The sequence below is a fragment of the Sinocyclocheilus grahami genome, unplaced genomic scaffold (assembly GCF_001515645.1).
Source record: "Sinocyclocheilus grahami isolate Dianchi unplaced genomic scaffold, SAMN03320097.WGS_v1.1 scaffold387.1, whole genome shotgun sequence".
Classification (NCBI taxonomy): Eukaryota; Metazoa; Chordata; class Actinopteri; order Cypriniformes; family Cyprinidae; genus Sinocyclocheilus; species Sinocyclocheilus grahami.
The window spans coordinates 886,810-900,866 of NW_015505566.1; the positions used below are offsets into that span (position 1 = coordinate 886,810).

Below are 14,057 nucleotides of genomic sequence, written 5' to 3' on the forward strand. Positions count from 1 at the left end.
TTTATGATCTGTCATTATGCAAGGTTCTATCAATACAGAGGTCACATTATTAGTTAAATCATTAGACACTGATACAGAGATGAGTCCTTATGTATATTCTTCCCTGTCTGGATTCTTACATCGCCACACATCAATAAGACCCAATCTTAAACATACATTATCCAGTTCACTAGAAGGGTCTGCTCTAGTTTTAGGAGGCCATCTATAAATGGTTTCATTAAACACAGTATTGAAATCTCCTCCCCAAATAACTTGGGCTGAAGGATATATGGAAATAAAATGCTGAATCCTAGACTCAATATTTGAAAAAAGTATTTTGTTGTTCACTTTGTTATTAGTGGCATAACAATTGACTAGTGTAGACAACATCACTGATTATAATGGGTTCTATTCTACTCGCCGTGCGATGTGATGTGACCGATGTGATAAGCATGAGTTCTGGGCCGCAGCGCGGCCGGTACAAACACCAGCATTGACTGAATGGCTGCAATCAGCTCCGGTGGCCATAACACATGCTTTTAATGCTCCGCAGATGCGTGCCGTGATGCACAGATCAGCTCTAGTCTCTAACGTCACTAAATCGGCTGAGCCATCCATTCATCATATCATCATGCAAAACTAAGAATTAGAATCATTGTAATGTGATGATCTAATATAGGTGCAGGTGTGTGGCGGTCGGATAATTTGAAGCAGCAGACTCGGGTGAAGTTTGAGCTCATCCGCGCATCTCTACACTACAGTGACCTGGGTGGCCAGTAGCAAACAATGAAGTGCTCTGCTGGACAAAGTAATTAATTACACCATTCAGAAGCATTTAATCTGCGTTATATGTTCTGTAAAAAAAAAATTCATATCGGCGGCATATTCGACGATACCGATATATCGGCGACAGGCTCATATTGGCTGATAATATCGGCTAAACGATATATCGGTCGGGCTCTAGTCAAAATAAACCTATACACTTAAATAGGTACCAAGTCAATGCAAAAATTGTATATAATATATAATGAACTATTTTTTCTGATACACCTTTATTATGATATTAGTTTGTTATTAGTGTGTTTACTTTATAGGTTAAAATAGTTAGGCTATCTGTGGTACTGCATGCAAATATCAAATCTTTACTGTTAATTGACCGAATTGAACTACTGAAAAAGAAATTTGAACTATAACCATTGGAATTTTTTTCCCCTACATATCAAATACCTCGAGCATTGCAATTCATCATCCTATGGGGCGTGGCCAGTTCAGATTAAAATAAATATATGTGATCCCGTTCATTAGTGCAGTACTGTTATCATGTCGTTCTGTAAATATGTCTTGATATCGTCTGCCGCATGGTGGCGATAGAGAACACTGTGTACTTACATTTAGAATTAAGTTTTATTTGGATATCAGGTGTCCTTTTGGAGTCTCATTGGAGATCTACTGAAGACACATATATTTCGCTTTAAAAAGCATTTAGAAAATGCAGTTTTGTCAGAATCATCCTCGAGTTTAAACCAGAACATTTTTCTTTATTTCAAATAATTGGTCAAACCTCTCAAATCCTAGTCGTAATATTTCTTTTATTGAAAGTATTTCATACAAAAAAAAGGTAGTCACTTTTTAGTCTATTTGAGCTTCTCTTAAACTTTTCCTAAACTGTACCAACTAGCAATTCTGAAATCGGAATTGAGCACTAAGGCTCGCACTGTGAACGTAGCCTTTAGCAATTGTGGGGTTGCTGGCTAAGTGGTTATGAAACATATTTTTTCTGTTACTTGCCTGAAGATCAGCATCCTGTCTTGAGGACACATTTATGTCTGTCTGCAGCTAAAATCAGTAGATCAACGTACACTTAATGCTTCATTTTCACCCGATAACTTCACATACCTTAAAGTATAGCAAGAAGTGACAGTAATCAGTTGCAAAGTGTATTTTTTATTTTACAAACTTCAAAGTAAGTATACCAAGCCAAAAGCGTAAAAAAAACGAACAGTCAGCAAACGTGAGCACCATGTTACTTAACACAGTGCACTGAATTACAGGATGTGGTTTCTTGCTGTCAATGACGCCAAGACGTCTGAGAAACAAATGCACTTTGTGGTACAGCTAGATGAGAATGTGCTACAAATGTTGTTGTTTCCCCTTTTTTGTACCATTTTAAACATGAGGTTTGTGACAATTAATGGTGCTTTGCAAAACCTCTGTTTAAAGCTTCTGTATTTACAGCTGTTCAGAAGATGCACCTCGTTCATCCTCCATTAATGAAGATCTTTCACGAGGGGGAGTTGAACTTTGACCAGGATCCACCATTTCCACTTGTTCAGCTTCAGGTTCTTTGGTTCCTGCTGTTTGATGGCGACACCTCATACATCCAATTATAAATAGGGGCAGAGAGCTCAGAGCCAGCATGGCCAGTGCCACTATCTGAAGCGAAAAAGTGTTATATCATTTAAAGCATATGACTAAATCTTTGGTACATTTAATTTGATGAATCTCATCTTCATCCACATCAAACATAATTAAATTGTCCCATTGATTCACTCACCTGAGAAGTATTTCGAAAGCCAAAAAATGCCATTTGCTTTTCAGTGATGTTGTTAGAATTGATCAAAGGCTGACACCATGTTGTTGAAGCAGATATATCCGTGTGAACCGTCAGTCCTTCCCAGGAGGTTTTCGCACAGGCAAAGTATTGTCCATCAAAGAGCAGCAGCATGATCCAAACAACCGCTGGAATGATGCAGGTTACCGTGGAGAGCAGACACTTTGTTTTGCATTGTGGGCTTTGAATATAAAACATGAGTGCGCTGGAGAACAGAGCAGGAACCACAAAATATGCTGCAGAAAACAGCAGGTTCATCGCTGGTTTACAAGGACATGCAAAGTCCATCTCCACGAGTTTCTCAAGTCCCACCATTAAAAAGCCAATAATTGCATTTGAATAAAAAGGACTCTTCTTCAGCTGATTTTTCAAGCACGCTATCCACTCTTTGCTCATTGTCGGTGTTGTTAAGGTCGAGAGGTGTGCAGACTAAAACTGAAAGTGATTGCTGGCTGACTTTTGTGCCAGCATTCACACCTTTCACAACTTCATATCTCTGAGACACCACTGTGCTCTGTGGTTGCGATGGAGAGATTTGACTTTCTGAAACAGTTTCAAGGCTGTGCACTAGTCACTTTAATGGCCCTATATAAATGAGTGGCATAATAATACAATTTGAGTGACTAGAGACTCTGTCATGGAAATTGTAAAATGCTAAGTGTACATATAAGGCCCTGTTAAAGTCAATATCAAATACTTCTATTGATTGACCTGAGTTTGTAAATTTTTCTGCAAGATCCTTTGGTGTCATGGATTGAAATTTCAGGAATCTCATAAAGCATTTATGGGTTTTATGGGAGTTATGGCTTTTTAAAAGACTTTTAAACATAAGATTTAAGTTTTTTTAACTGATTCTGAATTATGAATAGTTGGAGGGATTATGAAAATGAAAATCATGTTGTCATTTACTCACTTTAATGCCATCCTAAACCTGCATGAGTTTTTCCTCTGAACACAAAATAAGACATTTTGAGGAAAAACATGTATGTTTTTTTCACTGGACAAAACATCTTCTTTGTGTGTTCTGCAGAAGAAAGAAAGTCATGCAGCTTTGTAACAGCACAAGGTTTAGTAAATTATTACAGAATTTTCCTTTTTGGGTGAACTATATCCCATTAAAATCATCATAACAAAGCAGGATCACGCTTCACGTGATTTTCTTGGTTTAAAGCAGTTTTACTCATTAATAATCCAGAACAGATTATTGGATTTCATCAGAAAACTGTGAGTAGTGAGTACCTGGGAACAAATGTCAAAATGCTTAATTACTTTGACGTTTTGACCTTTCCCCTCCCCCACGTAGCCCACCCACATCGCGACCACCCACGTTGTGTTGACCCCGTGACCCGTCAATGGCATCCATATGCGAAAATCGGCATGCGTGAAATTCCGACGTCAACCTTTGAGTTCCGGGGAGAACATATGATGTTTGTACAGATGTTTGTACGTGTCCGATGACAGGAGATAAATGAAGTCCTGAGGAATGTTTTTGTAGATTTGTATGGTCCGTTCCCACATCTGGGGTCCGCATGCTCTTGCTGTCTGTTATGCTCTCTCTGTATGGGCGATGTGAGAACGATATTGGTTTTAAGGTCAATAATAAGTAGACAATTCTAACAGATCATGAGAACAGATCACAATATGTGTGACCACACTTATAATCTGATGACAGTATAAAAAAAAAGAATTTTAAGTATGTGATATGACTAATAATGAAATTTAAAATAAATCAATAAATAAAATAAATTGATAAAAAAAAAAAAAAAATCCTCTTACATTTTTCTGAGAGAAAAAAGTTTTCCTCATGCAAGGATGATCATTGTCCGCAGGCTCAGGTGTCCGGTTTCATTTTTGGACACTCTCTCTCTCACTGTATGGGCGATGTGAGAAAGATATTGGTTTTGAGGTCAATAACAGAATAAGTAGGCAATTCTAACAGATCGTGAGAACATATCACAATATGTGTGTGCGCGTACATCTGATATGTTGACTGTTTAAAAATATTCTCAGCATTATAAAAATAATTTAAATAACACACCTAATAATTAATTGAAAATAACCCTGCTAATAATGAATTAAATCAATAAAAAAATTTGCTTAATTAAAAATGGTCTTACATTAGTGCTAAGAGGTAGATCTTTACACTATGTCAACCGTACCTCAAATGAGATGTTAGTTTAAGTTGGAAAAGCTCCTCCTCTCCTCTCTCTCTCTCTCTCTCTCTCTCTCTCTCTCTCTCTCACACACACACACACACACAGGTTTGTTTTTGTGAAAGTGGGGACATCCCATAGGCGTAATGGTTTTTATACTGTACAGACCGTATATTCTATTGCCCTACATCAACCCTACCCCTAAACCTACCCCTCACAGGAAACTTTGTGCTATTTCAGATTATCAATACACTCCATTCTGTGTGATTTATAAGCGTTTTGAAAAGTGGGGACATGGGGTAATGTCCTCATAAGTCACCTTCTCCTTGTAATACCTGTCATACCTTTGTCATTATACAAATTTATGTCCTCATTTGTCACAAAAACTCTCTCACACACACACACACACATTTGCTTAGCTATCTAAATGGGAACATTACACAGACTTCTATTGTTTTTTATCTACAGATAATTATACATTTTACAACCTAACACTAACCCATCGCAGAAAACTTTACATCTTACAAAATAAATAAATAATTGGTGTGATTTATAAGTAATTTTCTCATTTACACTAGTTTCACTCATCGCTAAAAATATAAAAACGTTGAACATTTGACCAGGATCGGGGAATTTTTTTTTTTTTAACAGGCCCAAGGATAAGGACTATTGGGGCCCCCGACATGTCCGGACATGTCATTGTCATGTTTATGGAGACTTTACATAGACAATTCAATTCATGTTTATTTGTATAGCTTTTCACAAACAAATAGTTGCAAAGCAGTTTCACAGAAAATTAAAGTTTCTACATCATATTTATATTTACATTATATTAATTAATTTGATACAGTATCATACCCTAAACCTACCATCACAGTAAACTTTCTACATTTTTTATATTTTCAGAAATATAATTTATAATTTTAAAAGTTGTTATGATTATGGACAAATTTCTCACAGGTCAATATTCATTTGGAGTATTACTATACATCTGGTTTGCAGGAACACTCCATAGACATAATGATTTTTTTTTTTTACTGTACACACTGTACACCTACATCACACAAAAAAATTCTGCATATGTTTGCATTTTTAATTAAATATTGTTTAAAGTGATCTGAATTATGAACTTACATATGAATTATGAATTTACATTGTAATATCAGTGTAATACCCATGTCATTATACAAATTTGTGTTCTGATAAATCATATAAACAAGCACACATATACATAAACATTTCAAGCTGAAAAGAGACTTATCTCTATTTTAAAGAATATGGAAATAAATAAATAAAATATATAATTATATATGACAGCATGTTGCTATCATGCTACTAAAGCAAATCATTCATTATTCATTTGAAACAAGTATTCATCATTTAAGTTTATTGAGCTTATAAATCACGTTTGGCATTACTCCTGTAATGGATATCAGAGACTCAAGTCCTTATGCCACTGGCAAGCTTGTCTCAGTCCAAACACAAAATGTATATCTATGATTTCATTTCCCTCTAATAAATATGCAGCACTGGATATTTTTCCCAAAATAATCTTCGCCTGTTCACATTATCCCATTATTAATAATGATCAAAACATGGATGTTAAATTCAGCATGCCCACACCAAGTCAAAATAAAAGTAGTAGGCGTGGCCAGTTTTACTATAAAGCAATATAAAATACAACAAGCTATTTTCATATTTACCAGAAATGGCTGTGTACACACTGATGTCATGACAGGGGTATGTTTTGTTCAATGTGTTTTGGTTCTGTTCTCCCTGTGCTTGTCACTTGACTCATTTTCTCACAGTATCTGATTATTGTTTCCATTCACCTGTCCTGTTAATTATCTCATTGGTATTTATTCTCCGTTTCGTTCTGTTCTTGGTCTGGTGTCGTATGTACTTTGTGGATGTTACCCCTCTTATTCAAACCTGTATTCTGTGGATTCCTTGTCTTCATGCAGTTAGTATAGCACTCATTCGTGACAACTGAATTAAGACTTGGACTTTAAAAAAGAACGTTGGTAACACTTTATTATAACTTTCATTAATAAATCATTAACAAACATTATATATTGCTTAATGGATCATTAGTTAATATATATTCAAACGTGAGACAATGTGCTTGTTCATGTTTGCTTATAAACTTATTAAACCTTAGATTCTGTTCAAACAAATCATTATTTCATGTAAGTTACAATGCTTACAAATGTCATTATACTTTCAATTCTATATGATCAAGCACTTATTGAAAATCGAATGATTTGAACAGATGTTATAAAATGATTAAAAGCTTGTGTTAATGCACAACACTTCTGCTGCTATTGATCCGGTGAGGTTAGGAACAGGTTTGGTGGCATGGGTAGGTTTAAAGGTTGGTTAAAGGGTCAACAGTGTACAGAGGTCAGTTTGATTATTATAAGGGAACACAGTTCAATCTGTTTATATTATATTGTTTGATAAAGTATTTTCTTAGTATTTTCCCATTTGTTTATGATTCAAGGAATATCCTGTTAAATGATATACTGAAGAGTAGTATACTAATGTGAGTTTTCAGGCAACAAAAACATTTTATTTGCACCAAAATTACAATCTGTTATGTCTTCAGGAAGCATTTAGCTAAACATAACCACCCACCCTTTACACAAACCTTGTTACATTAAAAGTCCAATGCCCATAAAGATACTAAATGATTAGTAATCGTTTATAAACATTTGCAAATTATGAATAGTTTCAACTTTAGATTGGCTACTGCGAAAACACGAACAAATGATTAATAAATTATTAGTAAAGATGTGTGATTAGGGTAAATGCAGGTCTTTCGGGACACTTTTTGCCATTGAGATGACTGCTCATAAAGGTATTAATGATTAGTAAACATTTATAAACATTTGCAAATGATGAATAGTTTCCACTTTAGACTGGGTACTGCAAAAACATGATTACATGTTTACTAATACTAGTACTAGTTTACTAATAATTAATAGATTATTTGTTAAGATGTGTAAATAGAGGTCTATACAACAAACAAAGACCAACAAATGAAGATCATATGAACTGAAAGTTTACTGACATTTGTAAGCATTTGCGTTTACATGAAATAATCATGTATTAAATTAGGTGATGTTTAGTAAGTTCATTAGAAAACATTAACAAGAACATTATCTCATATTTCTAGCTATGTGAATATATATTAACTAATGATCTGTTAAGCATTATATAATGTTTGGTCATGATTTATAAATGAAAGTTATTATAAAGTGTTACCAAAAAGTTTTAGTAAATGTGAGCTGATCTGGCTTTCAAATCACATGCATTTTGCACTTTTTTTAAAAGTAAAATTGGGTGCTAATCAGACAATAGGTTCACCAGTGTAAAAATGCATATGGCGCCTGCATTTGTTTTCCTTTGTTATTATAAAGTGTTACCAAAAAGTTTTAGCAAATGTGAGCTGATCTGGCTTTCAAATCACATGCATTTTGCACTTTTTTTAAAAGTAAAATTGGGTGCTAATCAGACAATAGGTTCACCAGTGTAAAAATGCATATGGCGCCTGCATTTGTTTTCCTTTCAGCCCAACACTCTTTCCTGCTGTCATTTCCTGGGGTGATTTTAGTGCATCTCACTGTGGAAACCAACATACATATTCTGTGTAAATCAACTGAATATATCAATTTAACAACAATTATTAAAGCACTGTATTTTATGTTATTTTTCATGGTGTGTCAATTTATTTGAAGAATGTTCAAAATGAGTCTCCAGTATTGTACCTCTGACAAATTCAGTTCCCGACTCAGCTCTCTATCCTGCAATAAATTCAATAAACATTTTAAAGCATTGAATTTTTACATCATATTTCATGGTGTGTTCATTTATTTTCCAGAGTAAATCAGTGTCCAGTACTTTACATAACTGTTCTCTGGCGACCTCCAACTCTTTCAGTCTCCTTACAAGCCTTGATTTCCGGATCGCTCTCTCCCGTGCTTCAATTATATTAATAATTATATTATAAAATTATATGCAGTTATATACAGTGGGGAAAAAAAGTATTTAGTCAGCCACCAATTGTGCAAGTTCTAGTAGCACAGCATAGTGACTTTATATTAATTCCATGATGACTTATTAAACATTATAAAACATATTAAACATAAACTTCATAAAAACAGAAAAATGTGACTTTAAAATAAATACATTAAGTGTTGCATAAATAAAGGGTTGCAAAAATTAATACACACTATATTGCATACGTATATTACATACACCCTATATTACATACATATATTAAAATGAGTAAACCCTATATTACATACATATATTACATATTACCAATGTGTAATATGCTAGTACTTAAAGAAAAAGAAAGAAACTAGAAGTGTGTATTGTGAGTTGGGAATGAAACTGATATGAACCTCAGACTGAAAATCACAACAACTCTTAATTTGTTCAGCAAACTCACAGTTAAACTTCCTTTAACTTGCAGCAGAATTTTTATTTGTATTTTGCAACTAAAGTTGCAAACTTTCCAGAAGATGCACTCTTATTGCAACACATTTTATCACTTTGATAAAAAAAATAAAAAAAAAATCTCTTACCTATTGTCTGTGCTCTGTGGAAAACCTTCATTTTCTCTTTCAATTCAAATCCAACATTTTCTGTCTCAGTCCTCTCTGCTGCAATTAAAACTAATTCAGTAATCAGCAATAATTAAAGCACTCTGTATACAGCATGTTTTATTATATTAAAGGGGACATAACACACACACACAGTTTCTGCCAATCTCATGTTAATCTTAAGTACCTATAGAGTAGTATTGCATCCTTCATATGTCAGAAGTGTCTTTAGTTTTATCAGATATATAAAAGACAGAAACAGATGTGCCACTTCTCTACGAAAACAGTCAAGCTCCTAGAGTCGTGCCGGGGGCGGAGCCAAAGAATCACGAGCATGCGCAGCTTTTGCATAGCGATCATCTGCAAGCTGTGACATCGACAAAAAAACAAAAAACAGACAATAACTTTGACTTAAATTAACTATGGCTAACGAATTAACATGGTGATGGGCTGCTCTTGCTCTCGTTCTGGTTGATGTGTGCGAGCGCTCTTCCGGGAGAAGTGCCAATATAAGGAATTCCGCCCTTCATGACGAGGGCCATATTCGAGAAAAGAAAAAAAACTTTCCAAAATTTATACAAAGCCTGAAGGAGTGTCTTTGGCACAGAAATTTGTGAAACGTCTTTGGCAAACGTTTTGTGAAACTTTGGCCATGTTTAGCATGAGAAACCAACTCTTTAACAGTGTAAATAACATACTCGGTTACTTACGTAACCTCAGTTCCCTGAGATACGGGAACGAGTACTGCGTCGCTAGACGCTTATGGGGAAAACTCCTTTTTCTCAGAGGACTGAAGCCTTTACAATCACGCAGTGTAACTGCACGGCCATTAGTTCGTGCATTAAATAAAAAACGAACCGATGGCTCGGCAGCGGAGCTGCACAAGCTTATGGCGACGAAGCCAGCCAAAGCCCGCCAGAATGGGCGAGGCCATCTGGCTATATAAGCGGGCATTTCGCCATAGGATCTCAGGTAAATTCGACTGAAGCGACGACACTCAGTCGTGCAGCATCATGGCATGGCAAGGAATGCAGTACTCATTCCCGTAACCGAGGTTATGTAAGTAACCGAGTACGTTCCCTTTTGATACTTCACTCGTACTGCGTCGCTAGACGCTTATGTGGAACCAATACAATCCCGCCGTGTCATGAAAGTGGAACGACTAACATGAACATAAACGGTCAGAGGGACCAATTATACACAGGGTGAGCCCTGCGGGAGGCAAGAGGCTAAACTCACTGAGGTCAGTCCAGCCTTGGATAATCGTTCCAACGGTTTTGTACAGCCTCAGCACTACTAAAAGGGCCAAGAGCATACCTGAAAAAACAGGCAATGCCTGAAGAAATAGACTGCCTTAAGCAGGCGCGTATCCATTTAAGCAGATAGAATCCGAGCCTGCAAGGCTGGAACTTCCTATGGACACACCCCTAGACCATGCCCAGGACGAGGCTACACCCCGAGTGGAATGGGCTCTGACTCCTATGGGCTCTGGAGACCCAGGGAGGAGTATGCTAGCGTGATAGCATCAACTAACCATTGAGAAATCCTTTGCTTTGTGACCAGGGACCCTTTGGTGTGGCCACCAAAGCATACAAAAATGCTTTTTTTTGAAAAAATTGCAATTTTTCCGACCGATTAAATGGGGCGGAACGCTTGATGTAAATTTTCAGCGCCCTAACCGGGCAGAGAAATTTAAACTCCTGGTCCTCCACAGAAGGAGGAAGCGCAGAGAGAGTATTAACCTGGGCTCTAAATGGAGTGTAGAGAACCTTAGGAACGTATCCATGTCTTGGTTAGGCCCAAACTCAAGACAGGCAGGACTTATTGTGAGAGCCTGCAAGTCACCTACTCGTTAAACCGATGCTAAAGCCAGTAGCAGAGCGGTTTTCAATGACATGGTTTTCAAGTTTGCAGTGGCTCAAAGGGGGAGCCGTTGAGGGCTCTCAGGACTGTGAGCAGTTCCCAGGCAGGGACCGGGGCGGATTGAGACTCCTGGATCCTCTCAGGAAATGGACAACTAAGTTGTTCCGGCCCACAGACTGCCCAGCTATAGAAGCATGGGAAGCTGCTATAGCTGCAACATAGACCTTGAGCGTGGAAGGGGAGCGGCCCTTGTCCAACAGCTCTTGAAGGTAGGACAATACCACCGATATGTCACATAAAACTGGGACTTCACCACGGGTTGTGCACCAGGCGGAAAAGACTGACCACTTAGACGGGGCTCTAGCCTGTGAGAGAGTATTCAGGATGCTCTCAGGGAGATCTACTGATTCCCATCGAGAGCCCAGAGGTGCAGAGCCCACAGCTCGGGCTGGGGGTGCCAAATCGTCCTGTTTGCTTGAAAGAGAAGGTTCTGCCTCTGGGAAATGGGCCATGGGGCTGCTGTCGGCAGCTGAGACAGCTCTGAAACCCAATGCTGGTTCCACCAGAAGGACTCTGTGTCTGGGTTCCCTGACTCGTCTGATTACCTGTGGGATCAGAACGATCGGGGGAAAAGCATACAGGAGGAGGTTGGGCCAATGGTGGGCCAACGCGTCCTTGCTCTTTGAAAAATAAGTTGGGCAATGAGAATTGTCTTTTGAGGCAAAGAGGTCGACCTCTGCCCTGCCAAAGATCTCCCAGATTCTCTGAACTGTTTGTGGGTGGATCATCCACTCCTCTTAGGGGACGTTGCTCCAAGATAGCATGTCTGCTCCTCGGTTCAATATGCCAGGCACATGTGCTGCCCTCAATGAACGCAGGTTGAGATGTGCCCACTCCAAGAGGCATTTTGTCATCTCGAAAAGGCATATCGAGGTGAGCCCGCCCTGGCGATTTATATAGGACACCACTGTCATGCTGTCTGAGCAGACTAGCACGTGGTGTCCCTTCAGGTCTGGTAAGAAGGTCTGAAGGGCTCGGCATACTGCCATCATCTCGAGGCAGTTGATGTGTAGCCGGACTTCTGCATCTGACCAGGAGCTGAAGGTCGGTCTGCCTTTGCACAGAGCTCCCCAACCCGTGTTGGATGCATCTGTCGAGACTTCTGTGAATCAAGCCCATAGTCACGCCCTGCTTGAACCATTGTGGGTCATTCCAAGGGGCCAGAGCTGTTACACAGGCCTGGCTCACCCTGACAGGAATGCGTCCGTGATGCCACGCATGGGGCAGAATTTGAGGTTTCCGCCAGTACTGATGGGGTCTCATGTGGAGCAGGCCCAGCTGTGGTACCTGCGATGCAGAGGCCATGAGGCCCAGCATCTTTTGAAATGACTTGAGAGGGCTAGAGGCTCCAATTTTGAAAGACGCTGCGAGCTGTTGTATGGCCAGTGCACATTCTGGTGCGACTACCACCCTCATGTGGACTGAGTCGAAAACTGCTTCCAGGAACGAAGTTCGTTGGCTGGGAGACAGAGAGCTCTTGGCAAAATTGACCCTGAGTCCCAGGCACTTTAAGTGGAGGAGGGATCTGTGGGATATTAGCTCGGCCTCTGACTGGGCTAAGTTATGCCAATCATCGAGGTAATTCAGAATGCGGACTCCCATCTGCCTCAGAGGGGAGAGGGCCACGTCCATGCACTTTGTAAAATTGCGGGGAGCCAGGGAGGCAGGACCGTGTACTGATACGCCACTCCCTCGAAGTCTCCGCATTGATAGAGAAGGCCATCCAACACGTTCATACAGTTCACAATGGTGAGTGAGAACTTTAAAACCAGAGATGAACCTCAGAGCTCCATGGTATACAGTGTCCAGTGCATGTAAACTTTGAGACGAAGCATGCATGTATAAAACACCACCATAGTCAAGTATAGACATAAAAGTGTCAGCAACCAGCCTCTTTCTAGATTCGAACGAAAGGCAGGATTTGATTCTAAAATAATTTAAAATCCTAATTTAAGTTTTAATCTTTTTGCTAGCTGATGAATATGAAAGGTAAAAGAAAGAGATTCATCTATTAAAATACCAAGATATATGTATTTAGAGACACATTCAATCTTCGTTCCCTGGGAAGTGAGGATTGAAGGCAGATTTGATTTGGATTTCAAATTTGAAAAAAGCATGACTTTTGTTTTTTTAGCATTTAAAACTAGTTTTAAATCATAAAGATTCTGTTGGAGCGTCAATTAATATTTTAATTGATCACTGACAAGGGACTCTAAAACCTTGACCAAAACAGACAATTTTGAGATCGGTCTGTAGTTATTTAAGATAGAAGGGTCGCCACCTTTTAACAGGGGAACCACAAAGGCTGATTTCCAGATGGAAGGAATGACATTTGTGTTCAAGCACAGATTAAAAATATTAGTTAAAGGCACTGCAATAAAATTTGCTGCTAGCTTTAAAAAATAAGGATCCAATTTATCAGGGCCTGCAGATTTTGTCATGTCCAAATGCTTGAGGGCTTTATTTATGTCTGAAGCTATAATAGGACTAAAACTAAAAAACTGACTAGAAGGATCCAAACCAACAATCTCCACTGTAGAGGAACACCCATATTGAGTATTAAGTGACTCAAATAAAAATCCTGAGGCTATGAAATGTTCATTGAAACAGTCAAGTATTTTGGTCTTGTCCGTGAGTTTTTGAGAGTCTATCATATTGCTTGAAGGAAATTCCTGGCCTTTACTGTTTTCTGATAACGATTTGATAGTTTTCCAAAATTTTGATGGGTTATTTAGGTTATGAGTAGTTTGAGAAAGAAAATGGTCAGCTTTGGCTTTTCTA

The 14,057-nt window shown here is 38.3% G+C and overlaps 1 protein-coding gene and 1 long non-coding RNA gene across 2 annotated transcripts; both read right to left on the minus strand.

Moving 5' to 3' along the window:
• Positions 1-1,914: 1,914 nt before the first annotated feature.
• On the minus strand, positions 1,915-3,007 carry LOC107550100 (protein FAM26D). Its single transcript, XM_016231328.1, has 2 exons — positions 2,534-3,007; positions 1,915-2,412 (listed from the first exon to the last, which is right to left on the minus strand). Exons 1-2 carry the CDS (start codon positions 2,984-2,986, stop codon positions 2,209-2,211), a joined length of 657 nt encoding a protein of 218 aa, XP_016086814.1. The 5' UTR covers positions 2,987-3,007; the 3' UTR covers positions 1,915-2,208.
• A 5,199-nt stretch (positions 3,008-8,206) lies between these two features.
• Positions 8,207-9,408, minus strand: LOC107550103 (uncharacterized). Its single transcript, XR_001604625.1, has 4 exons — positions 9,336-9,408; positions 8,647-8,726; positions 8,514-8,549; positions 8,207-8,368 (listed from the first exon to the last, which is right to left on the minus strand). It is a non-coding gene; the product is annotated as an uncharacterized lncRNA (long non-coding RNA).
• Positions 9,409-14,057: the final 4,649 nt, after the last annotated feature.

Bases quoted from the DNA above. Each gene is read 5' to 3' on its own strand.
- LOC107550100 (XM_016231328.1), bottom strand. From the start codon at position 2,986: ATGAGCAAAGAGTGGATAGCGTGCTTGAAAAATCAGCTGAAGAAGAGT. The intron at 2,413-2,533 runs GTGAGTGAATCA...TTTTCGCTTCAG, and splicing joins GCTTTCGAAATACTTCTCAG to ATAGTGGCACTGGCCATGCT.